The sequence below is a fragment of the Salmo salar genome, chromosome 12 (genome assembly GCF_965601325.2).
Source record: "Salmo salar chromosome 12, fSalSal1, whole genome shotgun sequence".
NCBI classification, from domain to species: domain Eukaryota; kingdom Metazoa; phylum Chordata; class Actinopteri; order Salmoniformes; family Salmonidae; genus Salmo; species Salmo salar.
In genome coordinates this window covers 52,752,027-52,771,780 of record NC_138302.1, presented here as the reverse complement: position 1 = coordinate 52,771,780, position 19,754 = coordinate 52,752,027, and the positions used below count along the sequence as shown (strand labels likewise).

The 19,754-nt window shown below is 42.2% G+C and overlaps 1 protein-coding gene across 2 annotated transcripts; it reads left to right on the top strand.

Moving 5' to 3' along the window:
* The first annotated feature begins 4,278 nt into the window (after positions 1-4,278).
* On the top strand, positions 4,279-18,815 carry wdr1 (WD repeat domain 1). Of its 2 annotated transcripts, none has more exons than XM_082959033.1 (15): positions 4,279-4,485; positions 5,210-5,331; positions 5,586-5,676; positions 5,949-6,096; positions 6,810-6,990; positions 10,193-10,270; positions 11,226-11,306; positions 14,268-14,501; positions 15,019-15,108; positions 15,508-15,662; positions 16,121-16,208; positions 16,382-16,492; positions 16,788-16,961; positions 17,201-17,345; positions 17,903-18,815. In XM_082959033.1, exons 1-15 carry the CDS (start codon positions 4,470-4,472, stop codon positions 18,007-18,009), a joined length of 1,821 nt encoding a protein of 606 aa, XP_082815159.1. In that variant the 5' UTR covers positions 4,279-4,469; the 3' UTR covers positions 18,010-18,815. The 2 variants fall into 2 exon arrangements, with proteins under 2 accessions (XP_082815159.1, XP_082815160.1); XM_082959034.1 differs by having other exon boundaries at positions 15,019-15,111; positions 15,511-15,662.
* Positions 18,816-19,754: the final 939 nt, after the last annotated feature.

Genomic DNA, 19,754 nt, shown 5'->3' with positions numbered 1-19,754 from the left:
TGTTGGAGTCGTGCACGGCCACATAGTTGTGGGTGAACAGGGAGTACAGAGGGGACTAAACTTGCACCCCTGAGAGGTTCCCGTGTTGTCAGTGTGGCAGATGTGTTGTTGCCTACTCTCACCACCTTGGGGCGGCCCGTCAGGAAGTCCAGGATCCAGTTGCAGAGGGAGGTGTTTAGTCCCAGGCTCCTTAGCTTAGTGATGAGCATGGAGAGCACTATAGTGTTGAACACTGAGCTGTACTCAATGAACAGCATTCTCACATAGGTGTTCATCTTGTCCAGGTGGGAGAGTACAATAGAGATTGCGTCATCTGTGGATCTGTTGGGGGCGCTAGGCGAATCGGAGTGGGTCTGGGATGATGGTGTTTTTGTCAGCCATGACTAGCCTTTCAAAGAAATTAATGGCTACAGATGTGAGTGCTATGGGGCGATAGCCTTTAGACAGGTTACCTTGGCGTTCTTGGGCACAGGGACTATGTTGGTCTGCTTGAAACATATAGGTATTACATACTGGGTCAGGGAGAGGATAGAAAATGTCAGTGAAGACACTTGCCAGCTGGTCAGTGCATACTCTGAGCATGCATTACATTTACATTTTACATTTAAGTCATTTAGCAGACGCTCTTATCCAGAGCGACTTACAAATTGGTGCATTCACCTTATGATATCCAGTGGAACAACCACTTTACAATAGTGCATCTAAATCTTTTAAGGGGGGGGGTTAGAAGGATTACTTTATCCTATCCTAGGTATTCCTTAAAGAGGTGGGGTTTCAGGTGTCTCCGGAAGGTGGTGATTGACTCCGCTGTCCTGGCGTCGTGAGGGAGCTTGTTCCACCATTGGGGTGCCAGAGCAGCGAACAGTTTTGACTGGGCTGAGCGGGAACTGTGCTTCCTCAGAGGTAGGGAGGCGAGCAGGCCAGAGGTGGATGAACGCAGTGCCCTTGTTTGGGTGTAGGGCCTGATCAGAGCCTGAAGGTACGGAGGTGCCGTTCCCCTCACAGCTCCGTAGGCAAGCACCATGGTCTTGTAGCGGATGCGAGCTTCAACTGGAAGCCAGTGGAGAGAACGGAGGAGCGGGGTGACGTGAGAGAACTTGGGAAGGTTGAACACCAGACGGGCTGCGGCGTTCTGGATGAGTTGTAGGGGTTTAATGGCACAAGCAGGGAGCCCAGCCAACAGCGAGTTGCAGTAATCCAGACGGGAGATGACAAGTGCCTGGATTAGGACCTGCGCCGCTTCCTGTGTGAGGCAGGGTCGTACTCTGCGAATGTTGTAGAGCATGAACCTACAGGATCGGGTCACCGCCTTGATGTTAGTGGAGAACGACAGGGTGTTGTCCAGGGTCACGCCAAGGTTCTTAGCACTCTGGGAGGACGACACAATGGAGTTGTCAACCGTGATGGCGAGATCATGGAGCGGGCAGTCCTTCCCCGGGAGGAAGAGCAGCTCCATCTTGCCGAGGTTCAGCTTGAGATGGTGATCCGTCATCCACACTGATAAGTCTGCCAGACATGCAGAGATGCGATTCGCCACCTGGTTATCAGAAGGGGGAAAGGAGAAGATTAATTGTGTGTCGTCTGCATAGCAATGATAGGAGACCATGTGAGGATATGACAGAGCCAAGTGACTTGGTGTATAGCGAGAATAGGAGAGGGCCTAGAACAGAGCCCTGGGGGACACCAGTGGTGAGAGCACGTGGTGCGGAGACAGATTCTCGCCACGCCACCTGGTAGGAGCGACCTGTCAGGTAGGACGCAATCCAAGCGTGGGCCGCGCCAGAGATGCCCAACTCGGAGAGGGTGGAGAGGAGGATCTGATGGTTCACAGTATCAAAGGCAGCAGATAGGTCTAGAAGGATGAGAGCAGAGGAGAGAGAGTTAGCTTTAGCAGTGCGGAGAGCCTCCGTGACACAGAGAAGCATCCTGGTAATCTGTCTGGCCCTGCGGCCTTGTGAATGTTAACCTATGGAGAGCGTGATCACACAGTCGTCCAGAACAGCTGTCGCTCTCATGCATGGTTCAGTGTTGCATGCCTCGAAGCGAGCATAGAAGGCATTAACTTGCCACACTCGATGAGAGTCAGAGCCGGCATAGTAGGATTCGATTTTAGTCCTGTATTGGCGCATTGCCTGTTTGATGGCTCATCAAAGGTCGTAGCGGGATTTCTTATGTGTCCGGATTAGTGTCTCTCTCCTTGAAAGCGGCAGCTCTAGCCTTTAACCTCTTACATCTAGACGTTCCGCTAGCGGAACACCTGCTCCAATATCCAATGATAGGCGTGGCGCGAATGACAAATTCCTCAAAAATACAAAAACTTCCATTTTTCAAACATATGACTATTTTACAGCATTTTAAAGACAAGACTCTCCTTTATCTAACCACACTGTCCGATTTCAAAAAGGCTTTACAGCGAAAGCAAAACATTAGATTATGTCAGCAGAGTACCCAGCCAGAAATAATCAGACACCCATTTTTCAAGCTAGCATATAATGTCACAAAAAAACAAAACCACAGCTAAATGCAGCACTAACCTTTGATGATCTTCATCAGATGACACACCTAGGACATTATGTTATACAATACATGCATGTTTTGTTCAATCAAGTTCATATTTATATCAAAAACCAGCTTTTTACATTAGCATGTGACGTTCAGAACTAGCATACCCCCCGCAAACCTCCGGTGAATTTACTAAATTACTCACGATAAACGTTCACAAAAAACATAACAATTATTTTAAGAATTATAGATACAGAACTCCTTTGTGCAATCGAGGTGTCCGATTTTAAAATAGCTTTTCGGTGAAAGCACATTTTGCAATATTCTGAGTAGATAGCCCAGCCATCACGGCTAGCTATTTAGACACCCACCAAGTTTAGCCCTGACCAAACTCCGATTTACTATTAGAAAAGTTTGATTACCTTTGGTGTTCTTCGTCAGAATGCACTCCCAGGACTGCTACTTCAATAACAAATGTTGGTTTGGTTCAAAATAATCCATTGTTATATCCAAATAGCTGCATTTTGTTCGTGCATTCAAGACACTATCCGAAGTGTAAATAAGGGTCACGAGCACGACGCATTTCGTGACAAAAAAATTCTAAATATTCCATTACCGTACTTCGAAGCATGTCAACCGCTGTTTAAAATCAATTTTTATGCCATTTTTCACGTAAAAAAGCGATAATATTCCGACCGGGAAAGCGTGTATACGTACAAAGAGAGAGAAAATAAAAGCATGGGATCCCCTCGTGCACGAGCCTGAGTTTCATAGTACTGTGACCGGCCACTATCCAAACGCGCTACTTTTTTTCAGCCAGAGCCTGCAAAGCCACGATTCAGCTTTTTGCCGCCTTCTGAGAGCCCATGGGAGCTGTAGGAAGTGTCACGTAACAGCAGAGATCCCCTGTAATGGATAGAGATAATCAAGAAGGGCAAGAAATGGTCAGACAGGGCACTTCCTGTAAGGAATCTTCTCAGGTTTTGGCCTGCCAAATGAGTTCTGTTATACTCACAGACACCATTCAAACAGTTTTAGAAACTTTGGAGTGTTTTCGATCCAAAGCTAATAATTATATGCATATTCTAGTTTCTGGGCAGGAGTAATAATCAGATTAAATCGGGTACGTTTTTTATCCGGACGTGAAAATACTGCCCCCTAGCCATAACAGGTTAACTCAGTGCGGATGTTGCCTGTAATCCATGGCTTCTGGTTGGGATATGTATGTACGGTCACTGTGGGGAGGACATCGTCATGCACTTATTAATGAAGCCGGTGACTAATGTGGTAAACTCCTCAATGTCATCAGATAAATCCCGGGACATATCCCAGTCTGTGCTAGCAAAACAGTCCTGTAGCTTAGCATCCGCTTCATCGGACCACTTCTGTATTGGTACTTCCTGTTTGAGTCTGCTTATAAATTGGAATCAGGAGGCTAGAGATATGGTCAGATTTGCAAAATGGAGGGTGAGCTTTGTATGTGTTTCTGTGTGTGGAGTAAAGGTGAACTAGAGTTGTTTTTGCCTCTAGTTGCACAGGTGACACGTTGGTAGAAATGTGTTAAAATGGATTTCAGTTTTCCTTCATTAACATCACCGGCCACTAATATACCTGGGAATCCCCCATCCCCACACCCAATGCTGATAGCTGCTTAACATTTTAAAGTAGTTATTTTTACCTATTTGTCATCACATCATCCTCTAACATCTGGGGCAAAGTGTCTTATATTTACCTTGTTGGGTATCTTCTTAAACTACACTATTCAAGCAAACGTCATTTCCTCAATAGGCAAGTGATCGCAAGTCAGCAGCTGCTCGCGTCGGAGTTTACTATATATGGGCAAGGCCAGGCATACCGAGAGTGGCGTTTGCTTCCGTGTTTGTGCGATTAGCAGTCTAGACTAGCCGGTGGATCATAGAGGTTTGGTGTTTCATTCATTCGGAGGAATTAATACAAAATCAGCGAACATGTCATATGAATTGAGTAAGTCGTTTAATTTATTTTGCTTTTTGAAACAATATATAATAAAGATGGGCCTTTAATCGCTTCCTCAGAACAAATTAAGTGCTTCACTGGAGAAACAGCTAGCTAGCTAGCGTGCTACGTGTATATTGCACAAACCTCGCCCAATTTGCATTTTCAATCACGTTTCTTGTCTTGAAATCCGTCACACCGCTGCCAAGATTCCTGTGTATAAATAGCTACGTATTCGTAATTGAGGTGATTTTCGTCTTATTGGATGGAGCTTGAAAGTGAACCTACTCGGTTTTGAAATTGCCATACGAAACATGCAACGCAATATGACAATTCACAGAATGTGGGTCGTTGTGCGTGCTTTTAGCAAATATATTACAGTCGCGCGCATAGTTTACATTTTTTACATTGACCAACTAAAAGCAGAGGTAGATGTCGGCCTATTTAGTCTTTATGTGTCAGACTGCTATTTACAATATGTGACTTGCCTAGTTAAAGGTTAAAAAATAAATACATATGCATTTCAATGACCTGGCGTATTTGCATAATACAAGCTATAGTGTAATTCAGTTTATTAGTTAATTTGAAGTACAGTTTTGCTTTGTCCGTTTTTACAACCACTTATCGCTGTGTGAGTTATTTACCAACCAAATAGGTCAATGCCTAGACTAACCTGTACCATGCCTATAATCAGATCGCAATAATAACACACTTTTCCGTGTCATTCACACAGAGCATGTGTTTGCCAGCCTCCCGCAGATGGAACGAGGAGTCGCCAAAGTCCTAGGTGGCGATCCCAAAGGCAACAACTTCCTCTATACCAATGGAAAGAGCGTCATAATCAGGAACATTAACGTAATTATTTCAATCCAATCAACGCATCACCTGACACATTGTTGACGGCTGATAACCTTAAACTCATAGGCCTATATCAGCGTGTGTTCATGTAGAGTAAAATTTGTGATCTGGGCTGCCTGGTCAGATTTATTATAGGATGTTACCTCTTCCCCAGTCTATATTGCAGCTGTGTGCATTTTAAAAAGTATTCTTGGGATGGCTGGTGTGAGACAACCTGTACTAATGTTAGAGTTCTGCTTAATCTCTGACAGAACCCTGCCATAGCTGATATCTACACTGAGCACCCTCATCAGGTTACTGTCGCCAAGTACGCCCCCAGTGGCTTCTACATTGCTTCTGGAGGTAGCTATGGGTTATCATGTCTTATCATGCTTCAGATGCCAAGAAACGGGAAAGCTTTTCCAATTCACTCGCATCTCTTCTGTCAGTGGATTTGGCGTCTTCATTGTGAATGGTGAAAAGACCAGCTATAGATGTTTTGCATGTACCTAGAGTCATCTCATGCATGTTTATTCTGTGGATATTATGTAATTTGCATAACGCCAAATGGTCGTAGATCAATTTCATGGCAGTGATGCCAAATCTGCAACGATCAAATGTAATGTTTCCTACAGATGTGTCTGGTAAGATCCGTATCTGGGACACTACCCAGAAGGAACACCTGCTGAAGTATGAGTACCAGCCTTTCGGGGGGAAAATCAAGGACATCGCATGGACTGAGGACAGCAAAAGGATCGCTTGTGTGGGAGAGGGACGTGAGAAGTGAGTCTATAGGGCCTAGTGCAGGACAGGGACATGGAGCCTGCACACTTTTCTTCCAAATAAGCTCACAGGTTTTGCTAACAGTGCAGTATGTACACATTGGTCAACAATTGTGTGAGCTTTAGGTCAGCAGTCATCAACACGTCACCTGGAGAGTTACAGGGTGTGCAGGCTTTTGTTCCACATCAGCATTAAAACACCTGATTTGAATTTGAGAACCTGAGTCAGGGTTGTGTTCATTAGAAATAAGACATTGTTTTGAAACAGATCCCAATAATAATGCTTATTTTTGGTTAAGGTGATAGAAGGATACATTTTTTTTAATTTTTATAGAAACTATGTTCTCTGAACACATCCCAGCATGTTGGTTCTTGGCTGGAACAAAAGCTTACCTCTCTTGAAACAGTTGTGGCCACCCCTGTTCTTAAAGTGAACATCCCAGTATCTGATACATTCAATATTCCAGTATGTGACATATCATGTTTTTGACTTAAAAAATATATATATTAAAAAAAAAAAATTGAGATATTTGGGACATGAATACTTATTACTTTTTTCTCCCCTAAAATGACTTTTTCTTATTGGATATTGGGAACTTCGCAATCACCCGTGCGCTTGTGAATGACTTGTTTAGATTTGATTTTGGCTCTCTTGATGAATGTTTTGTAATTTCCTGTCTCACTTTAAAAATAAAAAATCTTTCTTCCTCCCAGGTTTGGGGCTGTGTTCCTGTGGGACACTGGCTCCTCTGTGGGAGAGATCTCAGGCCACTCCAAAGTCATCAACAGCGTGGATATCAAGCAGACTCGCCCCTATCGTCTGATCTCCGGAAGCGATGACAATTGTGGAGCCTTCTTTGAGGGACCACCTTTCAAGTTTAAGTTCTCAATCACAGTGAGTGTGTGTTGTGAGGTTCCCGAGAAAATATTGGAATTGGTTCTCAATGTCCATCAGTGTGTGTGTGGTTGGGAGGGACTTGTCTGTAGGTCTCTAACTGTTGTCCTGACTACTGACTTTTGATACTATAGGCCAGATTCACTTGGGGGGGGGGGGGGGGGGGGGGGAGAGAGAAGGGAACGTAAATAGACCCTAATTTCCTCTTATGTACTTCTTTCCATGCATAGCTGACCGTTAACTTAAGCAAGGGAATAGCATGGTATTCACCCGCTATTCGTTTGTGGAGTAGATCAAATAAAGGTTTGGCAGAGACGCCGTATTCTGAACTTAATTCCACCACCTTTACACATGAGGAAACCATGAATAAGCTCTAGCGAACCGACCTGTTCCAAGTGGAAGAAGCATCCCATCTACTTAATTTTTCCCCGATAGAAATACCACCACTCTCCATGCACTGTAATTTACAACTTGATAAGAGCAGGTAAATGATTCATCTGTTTGGACAAGGGAATTGTAAATATAAATTACACTTGTTTTTACACTGAACAAATATATAAAATGTAACAATTTCAAAGATTTTACTGAGTTACAGTTCATATAAGGAAATTCGCTAGGGCCTAATCTATGGATTTCACATGACTGGGAATACATATATGCATTTGTTGTTCACAGATACCTTAATTCAAATGGTGTGACCATCATTTCTGTTGCATAGAGTTGATCAGGCTGTTGGTGGCCTGTGGAATGTTGTCTCACTGCAGGCAATGGAAGAACTGGGACATTTTCAGCTTCCAGGAATTGTCTACAGATCCTTGCGACATGGGGCCGTGCATGATGCTGAAACATGAGGTGATGAATGGCACGACAATGGGCCTGAGGATCTCGTCACGGTATCACTATGCATTAAAATTGATAAAATGCAATTGTTCGTTGTCTGTAGCGTATGCCTGCCCATACCATAACCCCACCGCCACTGGGACACTCTGTTCACAACGTTGACATCAGCAAACCGCTCGCCCACACGACGCCATACACGCTGTCTGCCATCTGACCGGTACAGTTGAAACCAGGATTAATCTGCGAAGAGCACACTTATCCAATGTGCCAGGTGAGCATTTTGCCCGTTGACGTTGGTTACGACGTCGAACTGCAGTCAATACCCTGGTGAGGACGATGAGCTTCCCTGAGATGGTTTCTGGCAGTTTGTGCAGGTGAAGAAGCCGGATGTGGAGGTCCTGGGCTGCTGTGGTTACACGTGGTCTGCGGTTGTGAGCCCTGTTGGACATACTACCAAATTCTCTGTAAATGATGTTTGAGGTGGCTTATGGTAGTGAAATTAACATGCAGTTGTCTAGCAACAGCTCTGGTGGACATTCCTGCAGACAGCATGTCAATTTGAGACATTTGTGACAAATGCACATTTTAGAGTGGCCCTTTATTGTCCCCAGTACAAGGTGCACCTGTGTAATGATCATGCTTCTTGATATGCCACACATGTGGATGTACGTTTCCTAAGTCTGAATTGGCCCCTTGGTGTTTGTCCTATGGCCGGGTTACCCCTGTTGTGAATACTTGTATACATTTGTTGACCATGGAAGGCATCAAGTCTACTTTGGTTTCTTGTAAAAGAGAGGAGATATACTTTGTTAACTTCATTTGTTTTGCTGCTGCTAGAATTAGTCTGGTCAAATGTTTTTATTTCTGATGTCTAAAGGGTTCCAGAACAGAAACCAAAAGCCTTCTCCATTTGTTGTGTACATATAGAGATGTGGTCAACATATAGAGATGCGGTCAACATATAGAGATGTGGTCAAGGGGAGTACTCTCGTCTTGGGCCTATGCATTTATATTATTGGCTACTTTTTTGAGTGGTTCTCAGTTTGTTCCACTCTGCTTTCACAGTATTGTTTTATTTTTGTGTGTACAATCACATGTTACATAGTCCACAACCCCCTTTAAAATCTGTATTTGTGAACAGCATTTCTACATTTTCAAAAAGGGAAGTACAGTCTACTACCAACTTATTCAGTAAAAAACATTTTGGTGCATTATGCCTACCAAACACTACCGGTCTTGGAGCAGTCATCGTTTAGCTATTATTATTATTATTATTATTATTATTATTTTTTTCATTTCCCCCAACTGCCCTTTAGCAAGAAAGCTGTCTGTTTGGACTTGGCTTTGCAACAGGCTACCACCAATCACTGTTGTCTTGGATCACATCCATATACATTCAGTGCTTACACATCCCAATTTGACTACCGTAGGGTAGCTTGGCAACAGATCTGGTGAGAGGGGAGATGACCCTAATAAAATAAATGCTTTTGTTTATTTTGGGCAGAGCTAAGTGTCATGCTTTGGCTTGGAGTGTGTATTCACAAATCATGGCAAGCCTTGCAATGAGCTGAACATTAAACAAACACACTCACTGTTAATGTCTGTTTACCCCCATGCTGTAATTATTCTTTAAGCATTGTCCGCACATCACTTCTGCTGTAGATGGTAGTGCTGAACACTGTACCATTTTCTCTGTTAGTTAGGACTCTAAGGGATACCCCTTTCAGTGATATAAAAATAGGCCTTGGTTGTGGTTTCAATAGTCAACCCGGACAAGATGTGTTGTCAGAATGCTGCGTCTGTCTGTAAATGTTTCTCAAACCTGATTCATCTAACCAGCATGCACTCCTAGATGGAGGCATCTTAAGAGCATTGCGTTTAGAGCAAGTGCTTTGGCAATTCACGATTGCTGAAAACATTTGTATTTGGAAATGTTCATGCCATTCTGAGCCGCGTGTAGTTCCTTGACATGAGGCTTATGTGATCTAGCAGATGGGTGTCATTGCAGGTTGAAAAGGGAGCCTTATGAAATGAAACAGATTTCTCTGAATTTCCCATAGGGTTCTCCAGAAGTAGGTTGTCCCTTCTGTGTGTATATTCTCTTTTAAAAGAGAAGGGGGTGGCTGTTCCAGAAAGTTGGACCAATGAGTAAGCTGCTTGAAATAGACTTAAACTTGACAAGGTATAATTGACTTGGCGACAACCAATATACAAATGTAGCCCTCTTAAATCAACCAGAAAATCCAGAGTTATATTTTACTTTTTATTTTTTTAAGTTAGTTGGCTTACTTTCTAATCCTGCTTTTTGGAATGGCCTGAAGTGTCTAACAATCTCTCCTTATCCCGCTCTACCCCATCCTAGGACCACAGCAGGTTTGTCAACTGCGTGCGTTTCTCTCCAGACGGGAACCGCTTTTGTACGGCTGGCGCTGACGGTCAGGTGAGTACGTGAGCTGCTCCAGGGTCAGGTACCCAGCATCACTAAGGTTGTCTCAAACTGATGCTAGAGCATTGACGGCATGTCTTAATTGTTAGAAACAGTTTTTGTCATGCCTAATATAGGAACTGAGTAATATATTGTCATTGGAGTATTTTTGTACATAAGAATTGTGGATGCTACCAAGATTCTGGATGATAATGATGACTGGGGAAGTTAGAGGCACAAAGATCTTAACACCCCCCCCCCCCAAAATAAATGATAACTGCCCCTGTTATTGTTAATGGTAAGCATGTTTTGTTGTAGCCTGTAACTTTCTCACTTGTCATTATTCATGATTTTTCTTAGGATAATGATTTAGCCATGTTCATAAACATCTACTCACTCAGAACTCAAATTACTTCAGTTACTATTTGGCAAAACAAAACCCAAAACAAACCGCAAATGCAGCCGAGTTTATAGAGTCAAAAGCTTGATGCTGTCATAGCGTGCAAGGAATATGGGACCAAATACTGAACTATTGATTACTTTACACTAAGTGAATTTGTCAAATACTTATGACTTCTTCAAATGGGGGGGACTAGATGCATCAAGTGCTCTCATTTCTAAATGCTAAAACAGATGTATGGAAATATCAAATAAAAGATGACCTTCTGTACTTTTGCCTCATATGAATAATTTGATCTCAAATCCAAAATGCTGGAGTATAGAGCCCCATTAAATAAAATGTAGCTTCACTGTCCAAATACATATGATTTTGAGTAGTTCTAGTTTAGTTTAGTGGAGGGGAGTAAGAGTACAGTAGGAAACATCTGTGAATTGGCACATTTTGTCATACATTTCAGTGAAGCCACAATTGCTGACTGTAGGGCATTAGTAGTCACGTGTTTCTTCCTGATGGTGAATGGAAGCAATTTTACCGTACATTGCTGGTTCTTACTCGTTACTGTTTTCCTAGATCTTCCTGTACGACGGAAAGACTGGTGAGAAGATTTGCGCTCTGGGCGGAGCCAAGGCCCACGAGGGAGGAGTCTATGCCGTAAGTACCTCGCAGGCTTCCGTATCGTTTTTATTTTCCACGTCAACTTTCAACTCTGACTTGTGGTTTGAAACATGTAGGCACTGGGTTTTTACTCTAGCCTTCTGAGAATGGGAACTTGTATGTCATTTTTTTTTTTTCCTTCAGCATAACTTGTCAGGCTCCAATGATGAGGGGGTGAACACCCAGTCCAGATTAAAGTGGCCATGTAGTCTTCCAGAGGGGCTTGAATGTAAACAAGCTAAATGGATGCTTTCCTTTTCAAATTAGAAGTGCAATCTATTCCTGTGAAAAGACCTACTTTCATTTCTCCCTAAGAAATTATTTTGTTGTGTACCCCAACAATGCTTTTTTTATTTATTTTTTAATTCCATGATTGTTTTTGAATTACCCTTTTTTATTTGAACAGATTCTTGAATCGTTGGTAAATGTACAACTTTGCTATTTAAATCATCTGAGAAAGGTATTTTGAATATAAACCAAATCAGGGTTTAGGCCTGGGCATAGCACCATTACAGCAACCACTGTAGTTAATGAGCTTGTCAATGCTGTAGACACTAAAAACACTGCATTGATTGTGGACCTGTCAAAAGCTTAATACTGTTGATCATGCTATTTTATTGAATGAGTTGTCCTTTAACCATGAAAAGGCATGCCTGAGTTCTGACGCCCATCTTAGTGACAGAACTCAGGCCATTGTGATTGATGTAGTTAAATCTGAATTTAAGTACAAAAAAAGTGTACCACAGGGGTTGAGCGTCACTATTTATATAAAAACCATTGGTCAATCTGTTAAAAATTGTAAACTTCATCTATATGCTGATGATACCAGTATGTATGCTATTGACCTGACCGTAGATCTGGCTCTGTTAAAACTGATCAGATTTTATAGCTATGAAGGAATTCCTTGTTGATTTAAAAGTTGTGCTTAATACAGGCAAAATTAAATGCATGTTTTTAAACTCTCGTAGTTCATCTGAAACCTTACATGTTCACTCAGATGGTTCTCCAAATGAACGTGTTCCCGCATATACATACTTACGCATTTGGATTAATATGGATAAAACGTCACATTTCTTTTTTTTAAATTAACTGGTTATTTAAAGTTGGAAGCAGATTATTCAGTTAACCTTATCTGTTCTTGATTATGTGATATTTATCAAAGCACAGCTGCTACTACCATAGTGCCCTTCGTTTAGTTACAGTTGACAGTTTTGATACCTATCGTGTCATCCTGCAACAAAAAGGTTGGCTGGACTTCGCTAAAGACCCGTAGTTCTCTACATTAGGCCCCTTTTGTTTACAAGGCCCTACTTCATGAACTTCGTCTTATCTAACACTGCTGTTGAAGTATAGACACACCCGAGTTGCATAACCCATTCACAGGATTGGTTAACTCTTTAGGTTCCTACGGTCTCCACTGAGCTAGGTAAAGCTGCTTTTAGTTGTGATGCACTGTATTGCTGGAACAAAATTTAAATACATTTCATCTTGATGATATACACACACACATACTTTTTATGGGGGGATAGAATGTCAATATTTATGTTGTGTGTGTGTGTGTATATACAGGGCACATTTGTAAAATGTGCATGCATACTGGTACAGTAGGAAACATACTGGTATCGTCAGCATATAGATGAAGTTTACCATTTTTAACAGATTGACCAATGGTTTTTATATAAATAGTGACGCTCAACCCCTGTGGTACACTTTTTTTGTACTTAAATTCAGATTTAACTACATCAATCACAATGGCCTGAGTTCTGTCACTAAGATGGGCGTCAGAACTCAGGCATGCCTTTTCATGGTTAAAGGACAACTCATTCAATAAAATAGCATGATCAACAGTATTAAGCTTTTGACAGGTCCACAATCAATGCAGTGTTTTTAGTGTCTACAGCATTGACAAGCTCATTAACTACAGTGGTTGCTGTAATGGTGCTATGCCCAGGCCTAAACCCTGATTTGGTTTATATTCAAAATACCTTTCTCAGATGATTTAAATAGCAAAGTTGTACATTTACCAAGGATTCAAGAATCTTACACAAGGAAGCCTTGAAATGGAGCAACGATTTAAGATCACTACTATCCCCGCCCTTATGGAGTAGCACGAGCTCATTCCCATACTTCTTGAGTATTTCCTGATCACAATGTTAAATAAAGAATGTGGGTTATTGAGTCAACAATGATGGGCACTGCACACTTAAACAGACCAGGATCAAGTTTGTCGGCCCATGTGGGTTTCTCGTCTATTGCTAGCAAAGCATCCAGGACTTATTTTTCTGTAAATAGTCCAAGCTTAGTTTAAATAGTCCCCTATCAGCGTCCAGACCAATAATCACAATGATAGGCTTAAGTTCTTTCAAAGAGAGCCCGCTGAAATAAAATGGAGGTTTTTAATGCATCAATGATGGCTTTTTCTGTAATGAGGCCAGCGTCTGAATTCATTTGTTTTGGCGGAGGAAGTAGAACCCTCTAGGGATTTGACAGTTTTCCAAATTTGCATTTTTATTTTTTTATTTAGCCGGGTTCCCATTACAATCCGAAAGAGCGGTTACATAATAATCAGGTTTAGCCTTTCTGATTTGTCTTACACAAGGATTCCTCATTTGCTTAAAAACTTGCCAGTCTGAGCCTAAGCATGTGTTCCTGTCCTTGACCCAAGCATCATCTCTTGGTAGATAAATAAACATAATTACTGATCTTATCACTGGCACACAGTCACTTAACACACACGACATTGTATACATATTTGTGGATTAATTTACTTCTACTCGATGCCTCCTTTTTGTATTTGAAGTTTTTGAGCAAGGAAAATTGTCACGCTTTCCCAGCTTATACCACAAGAGAAACCGTCGCTGAACAGTCTTTCTGCTGAAAGCACTGTGATAACCGACAGTGATTCGACGCCTCCGATCTGTGACCCTGCATCCACTCCTTCCCTCTGTTCTCCTCCAGGTGAGCTGGAGCCCTGACAGCTCCCAGCTCATCTCTGCCTCGGGCGACAAGACGGTGAAGCTGTGGGACGTAGGCACCAGCACGGCCCTCACCACCTTCAACATAGGTGCCGACGTCATGGACCAGCAGCTGGGCTGCCTGTGGCAGAAGGACCACCTGCTCAGCGTCTCCCTGTCTGGCTACATCAACTACCTGGACAAGAGCAACCCCGACCGGCCGCTCCGCACCATCAAGGTCAGCCCAACGCTTCTTTAACACTACACGATTTTTCAGAATGTTATATGTTCATAGTGTGAAATCAGCTTAAAGGCGTCGGATGGAGGGGTTAAGATTAGGGTGTTCTTTTGAACTCTTTAGACGCAACTGGCAGGCTTTATCTCCTGATATTGACGGACCACCCAGAAACGGTCCTTTAGCAGATTTATTTACGTGATAAGCACTCTATGAACATAATCTGTATCCTGATCACCAAATCGTCCTTTAACAAATGATTCTCATGCCACTTGTTGCTCAACACATGCACATAGCTCAGTGACAGGACAGGAAATGGCATACAAGTGGTTCTCGGCAGTCACCAAAATTCAATAGTTAATTTGACAGTTTTCTGGAGAACGCTAAAAGATTTCTCATTGATTTGAAATGCTGAAATCGTGCCAAAATTGAAAGTGTCACAACTGATGGTTTTGTGTCAAACTGAATGAATGTTCTTCTCCACTAATCATTTGATGACTCTTTATCATGTGCCTTACAGGGTCACAGCAAATCCATTCAGTCCTTGACGGTTCACAAAAACGGGGGGCGTTCTTACATCTACTCGGGCAGCCATGACGGCCACATCAATATCCTTTCACTGGGAGGAGGCCATGCTGTGTCAACACTGAGGCCTATTAACGATGAGCGGCGCTTTCCGCTGAGTCAATTTCCCCTGAGTGAATGGGAATTATATAACGGGATCTGGTTGGCATTTGGAACATGAGGCTCATAAATACCCTGCAAAGTTCTAATAGTAAAGGCCTTGTGTATGCAGAATCCAAAAGCATGATTGGCACTTATGAAATCTAATAGCCATTTCTGCATATGTCCCATAGCTGCTGCTGATGCCATGGTCTCGGGTAGGTTAGCAGGTGGCCCACACCGCTGTTATGGTTTTATGGTCCCTTGCGTTTAAGTTAAGCCCATGAGACCTGCGCCACTGCCCTCTCCTGGTCTGTCAGATGATCCTTAACCGTGGCCTCCACATTACTGGGACGCGGAGACCGGGGAGAACAACGACTTCTCAGGGAAGGGCCACAGCAACCTGGTCACCAAGATGGCTGTGGACGATGCTGACCAGCTGGTGACCTGCAGCATGGACGACACGGTTCGCTTCACCAGCGTGACCAAGAAAGAGTACAGGTGGGTCCAGACGCGATCGACTTTAAGGTAGAATACCAGAAGTGCACTTGGCGTAGTGTGGTTTTTATTTTTTTTTTGTTTTGTTTTTTTTAAAAAAAAAATTTTTTGGGGGGGGACTTATCCTGATATGAGAAATACATTTCACCAAATTCTTGAACGGCTTCCTATGGAATATTTTTAAGTTATCTGTAGTTAGGGTAGCTTTGTTTTAAAAATGTTTCACTTATTCTCATTGGGCAAGCTCCAGCAGTTTTGATGTCATACATTATGTTCATTCATAAAACTGAGCAACATTTATATTTGACACATCCTTTGATGCGCCGTTACATTTTATTAAAAAAAAGTTAAGTACACGTTAATAGGGATCTATTGACAGACATTGGGTGAAAAATCAGAGAACTTAAAGGTCCATGTTTAATGGAAAAATGATTCAATGGTACTTTGTTGTTTTTTGGCAGTGCTTCCAACCTGGTAAAGATGGATGTCCAACCTAAACATGTGTCAGTAGCAGCAGGGGGGCTCGCTTTGGCTGTGTGCATCGGACAGGTAACCAAGTCAACTCCTCCTGATGTGTGCCCACTCATGTCATTCAGGCGTCATGGTTGGAGTGTTGTAGTCAGCGTCGGAGGGTTAAAATGAATTTAACTGACTCTCAGAATGGGGCTGTGGCTTGTCTGTGCTTGATAATGTTAATATTGACTGTGTGGGATGGTTCTCAGGTGGTGTTTTTGAAGGACAAGAAGAAGGTGTTCACGCTGGACAGTCTGGACTACGAGCCGGAGGCAGGAGCAATCCACCCAGGGGGCAGCACTGCGGCAGTGGGCGGGGCAGTAAGTCTCCCTATAGAAACTTCATTTGAACTAGGATTGTTATATTGTGGTGTTGGATCAGAAAAAATCGAATTTGAAGATCTATTGGAAGATGTCCTGTCATATTTTGTCAAGCAGTCTGTTATGTTTACATACTTGCATCAGGTGCACAATTAATCATTGCTATAAAATTCTTCAGAATGTACTTAAAACTGCATGTCGAAGTTATTTAGGTGTGGTTCAGCTCGAACTACAATACATTTCTCCCCTTGTCATTGGCATTTCTCTTTGCCACCTCTCGCTCTCCTCCTGGCAGGATGGAAAGGTCCGCTTGTATTCTGTCCAAGGCAACACTCTGAAGGACGAGGGGAAGAGTGTGGAGGCCAAGGGGCCAGTCACCGACATGGCCTACTCCAAAGATGGCGCCTACCTGGCCGTCACTGACGAGAAGAAGGTCGTCACAGTCTTCACAGTGGCAGACAATTACTCGGTACGCAGCCTCTCGCATATCCCTCTGACGCAAACTTTGCCAAAACAAGCCTCATTAACGTGTCCTTCCGTATTCGCTGTCCTAAATGCTAGAATTATAAACGTGTTTATAATAAATATATTCCTAAAGCCCAATGAACAGCAAATGCCATTTGTGTTTAGGAATGTCGTGTGGAGTAGACTTTTTTTTATTTTCCATGGTGGATTCTGCATCCATTTCTGTTTGTCTCCCTCCAACAGGTCAAAAATGATTTTTATGGGCACCACGCAAAAGTGGTCACCCTGGCCTGGTCTCCCGACAATGAGCACTTTGCCAGTGGTGGGATGGACATGATGGTCTATGTTTGGACAGTGAATGATGCAGACAAGAGACTGAAGATCCCAGGTGAGTGCCAAAATAGTATTCAGTGAGCCCCTGTGTAACCATATCCAGATATTTCAAACCAGCACTATGGAAACTGAAGGTTTTGAATGGATACGCTCTCCACATCTCCTTTCTGTAGGAAACATTTAGAGCTGGTAGCTGAATCTAACCTTTTGTGTAGGTACTTAGCTTTTGTTGTCCAGACAAAAAGCTAACATAAAAAAAAAAAACATTTTTCAGTGCCTCTGACAAATGACAAAGCATCTTAGATTTTTATTACCATTGCTGATGAATCTTGCATAATTTCTCAAATGTCCCCGAAATGAATTATATTCACCACCACTGGATGGCAGTCAGGAAGGAATAATGCTGTCTTCTACAGGAAGACATTCAAAATGCTCACACTTTTCAGTGGAAAACCAAACTCTACTTTTTAGCAGTAACACATACTGTATATGCAATCCCAATTCTAAAATGTTAGTCATATGACGTCTTTTGCATATATATATATATATATATTTTTTTTTTCTATATTTTTTCTGTCTCACTGAAATGACTGTTCTCCCATCCCTTTCCAGATGCCCACAGGTTGCACCACGTCAGTGGCCTGGCCTGGATAGATGAGCACACTCTAGTGACCACCTCCCATGACGCCAGCGTCAAGCAGTGGACTCTTAAATTCTGATCGTCACAAGACTGGATCATTAGGGACAAGGACTACTGTAGACCTCTCTCTCCCTTTTACTTTCTGTATCTAATTGATGGTCTCTTGTCAGCAACCCCTGAAATAGTCAGTCTGTCATTGTAGGGAAAAGCTCCTATTTAAAACAAAGTCCCAATGCTGTTTTATTCTTTTGAAGCTTCTAAATGATTAACTAATCCATGAACAAAGAAAAGGACCCAAATAGCAGCGCTTGATCTCTTGAGCTTTTCTGATCAAGCGAACCAATTTTAAGATCAACATTCCAGAGGCAACAACAGCCTTATCTCAGTTCAAACTGAAATGCCTGTCCTGTGTGGTTGGAGGGTCATTTCATCTCAACTCAGGGAATTAAATGAAATTCAATTTATGAATTGAATTAAGTCCCTATTGAAAATAATGGAGGTATATTTTGGTTACAATCCTGAATGGCGTTGAGAATGAATGGCCCTCCGACTGTGCTTGCCTGTTAGTTTATGTTACCATTTGTATGGGGGTGGGTATTTAGTTCTCTCGTTTTTCTTTGACTCCATAATTTGTTGTAATTCACAATTTCTAGTTGGAACAAATATGGTTGGTAGAGCAATAATAGGAACTTTAAACAACAAAGAAATGAATCATGTATTCAAAGAAGCTCCTGTACTGTTGCCGTGTGTTTTGCCTCACGATGCTCCCATGTCTCACTTTTTATTATATATTATTTTGATGCTTCCACTTTTTTTTTCTTTTCTAAGGGTGGATATGATTCATAATATTAATGACAAAAATAAATTTTTATGCATTTTTAGCAACTCATGTCCATTTCGTGCTGCTTAATGCTAACTGCTTGTTAACATCTCATTACCAGGAGGGTAATGGGTACCAGTTACTGGGCTAATCAAGGGGCGACAAAGTTGGACATTTGCTTTATGCTGGAGAACACATGCACATAGGTCTACAGGACTTCGAAAATCAAACTCTTCTAGTGGTCAGTGTAACTTTTCAGGAATAGTGGAATAACAAATCTCAGGTGATAGATGTTCGACTTCTGATCACACCATTTGTGTTAGTAGTTCCTTAAGATATAATGCAACTATTAAAAAATGATTATTCTGATTGCACGGGACCATAATGTTTTTTGGGCCACCTCTATTATAAATATTATGGACTTTGCTTATGCACCAGATTGCACAATGTTTTAATTTTTACTAATTGAAACATTGTCACTGTAGTTCAAACTTGCTGTTATAACCCAATTAACTCCATCTGATTTGTGTCATTCTTTAACCATGTGAAGAATGATACGTTCATATTTCAATGTGAACTTTTGGGAACTGCACAACAATGCATTCAACCGAAATGTGTCTCACATATAACTGAATCAGAGAGGTGCGAGGGGCTGCCTTAATAGGCATCTGGGGAGCAGTTGTTGGGGTGAACTGCCTGGCTCAAGGGCAGAACAGCAGATTTCGCCACCTTGCCGGCTCGGGATTTGAATGGTGACCTTTTGGTTACTGGGCCAACGCTCTTAACCGCTAGGCTACATGTTGCCCGGATCACAGGGTAAATGTATGCCTTCTAAGAAATTGTCGCCCATTCATTCATTACTTATTTACTCTCTTGATCCCTCCATGCTGTTCTTGTCAGAGCTAAGTGCTGAATATGTCTTCTGGTGGGGTGGCAAAGCTTAATGATAAATGTTTTGATAAAAGCACCAAATTTGGCACATACAGTACCAGTCAAATGTTTGT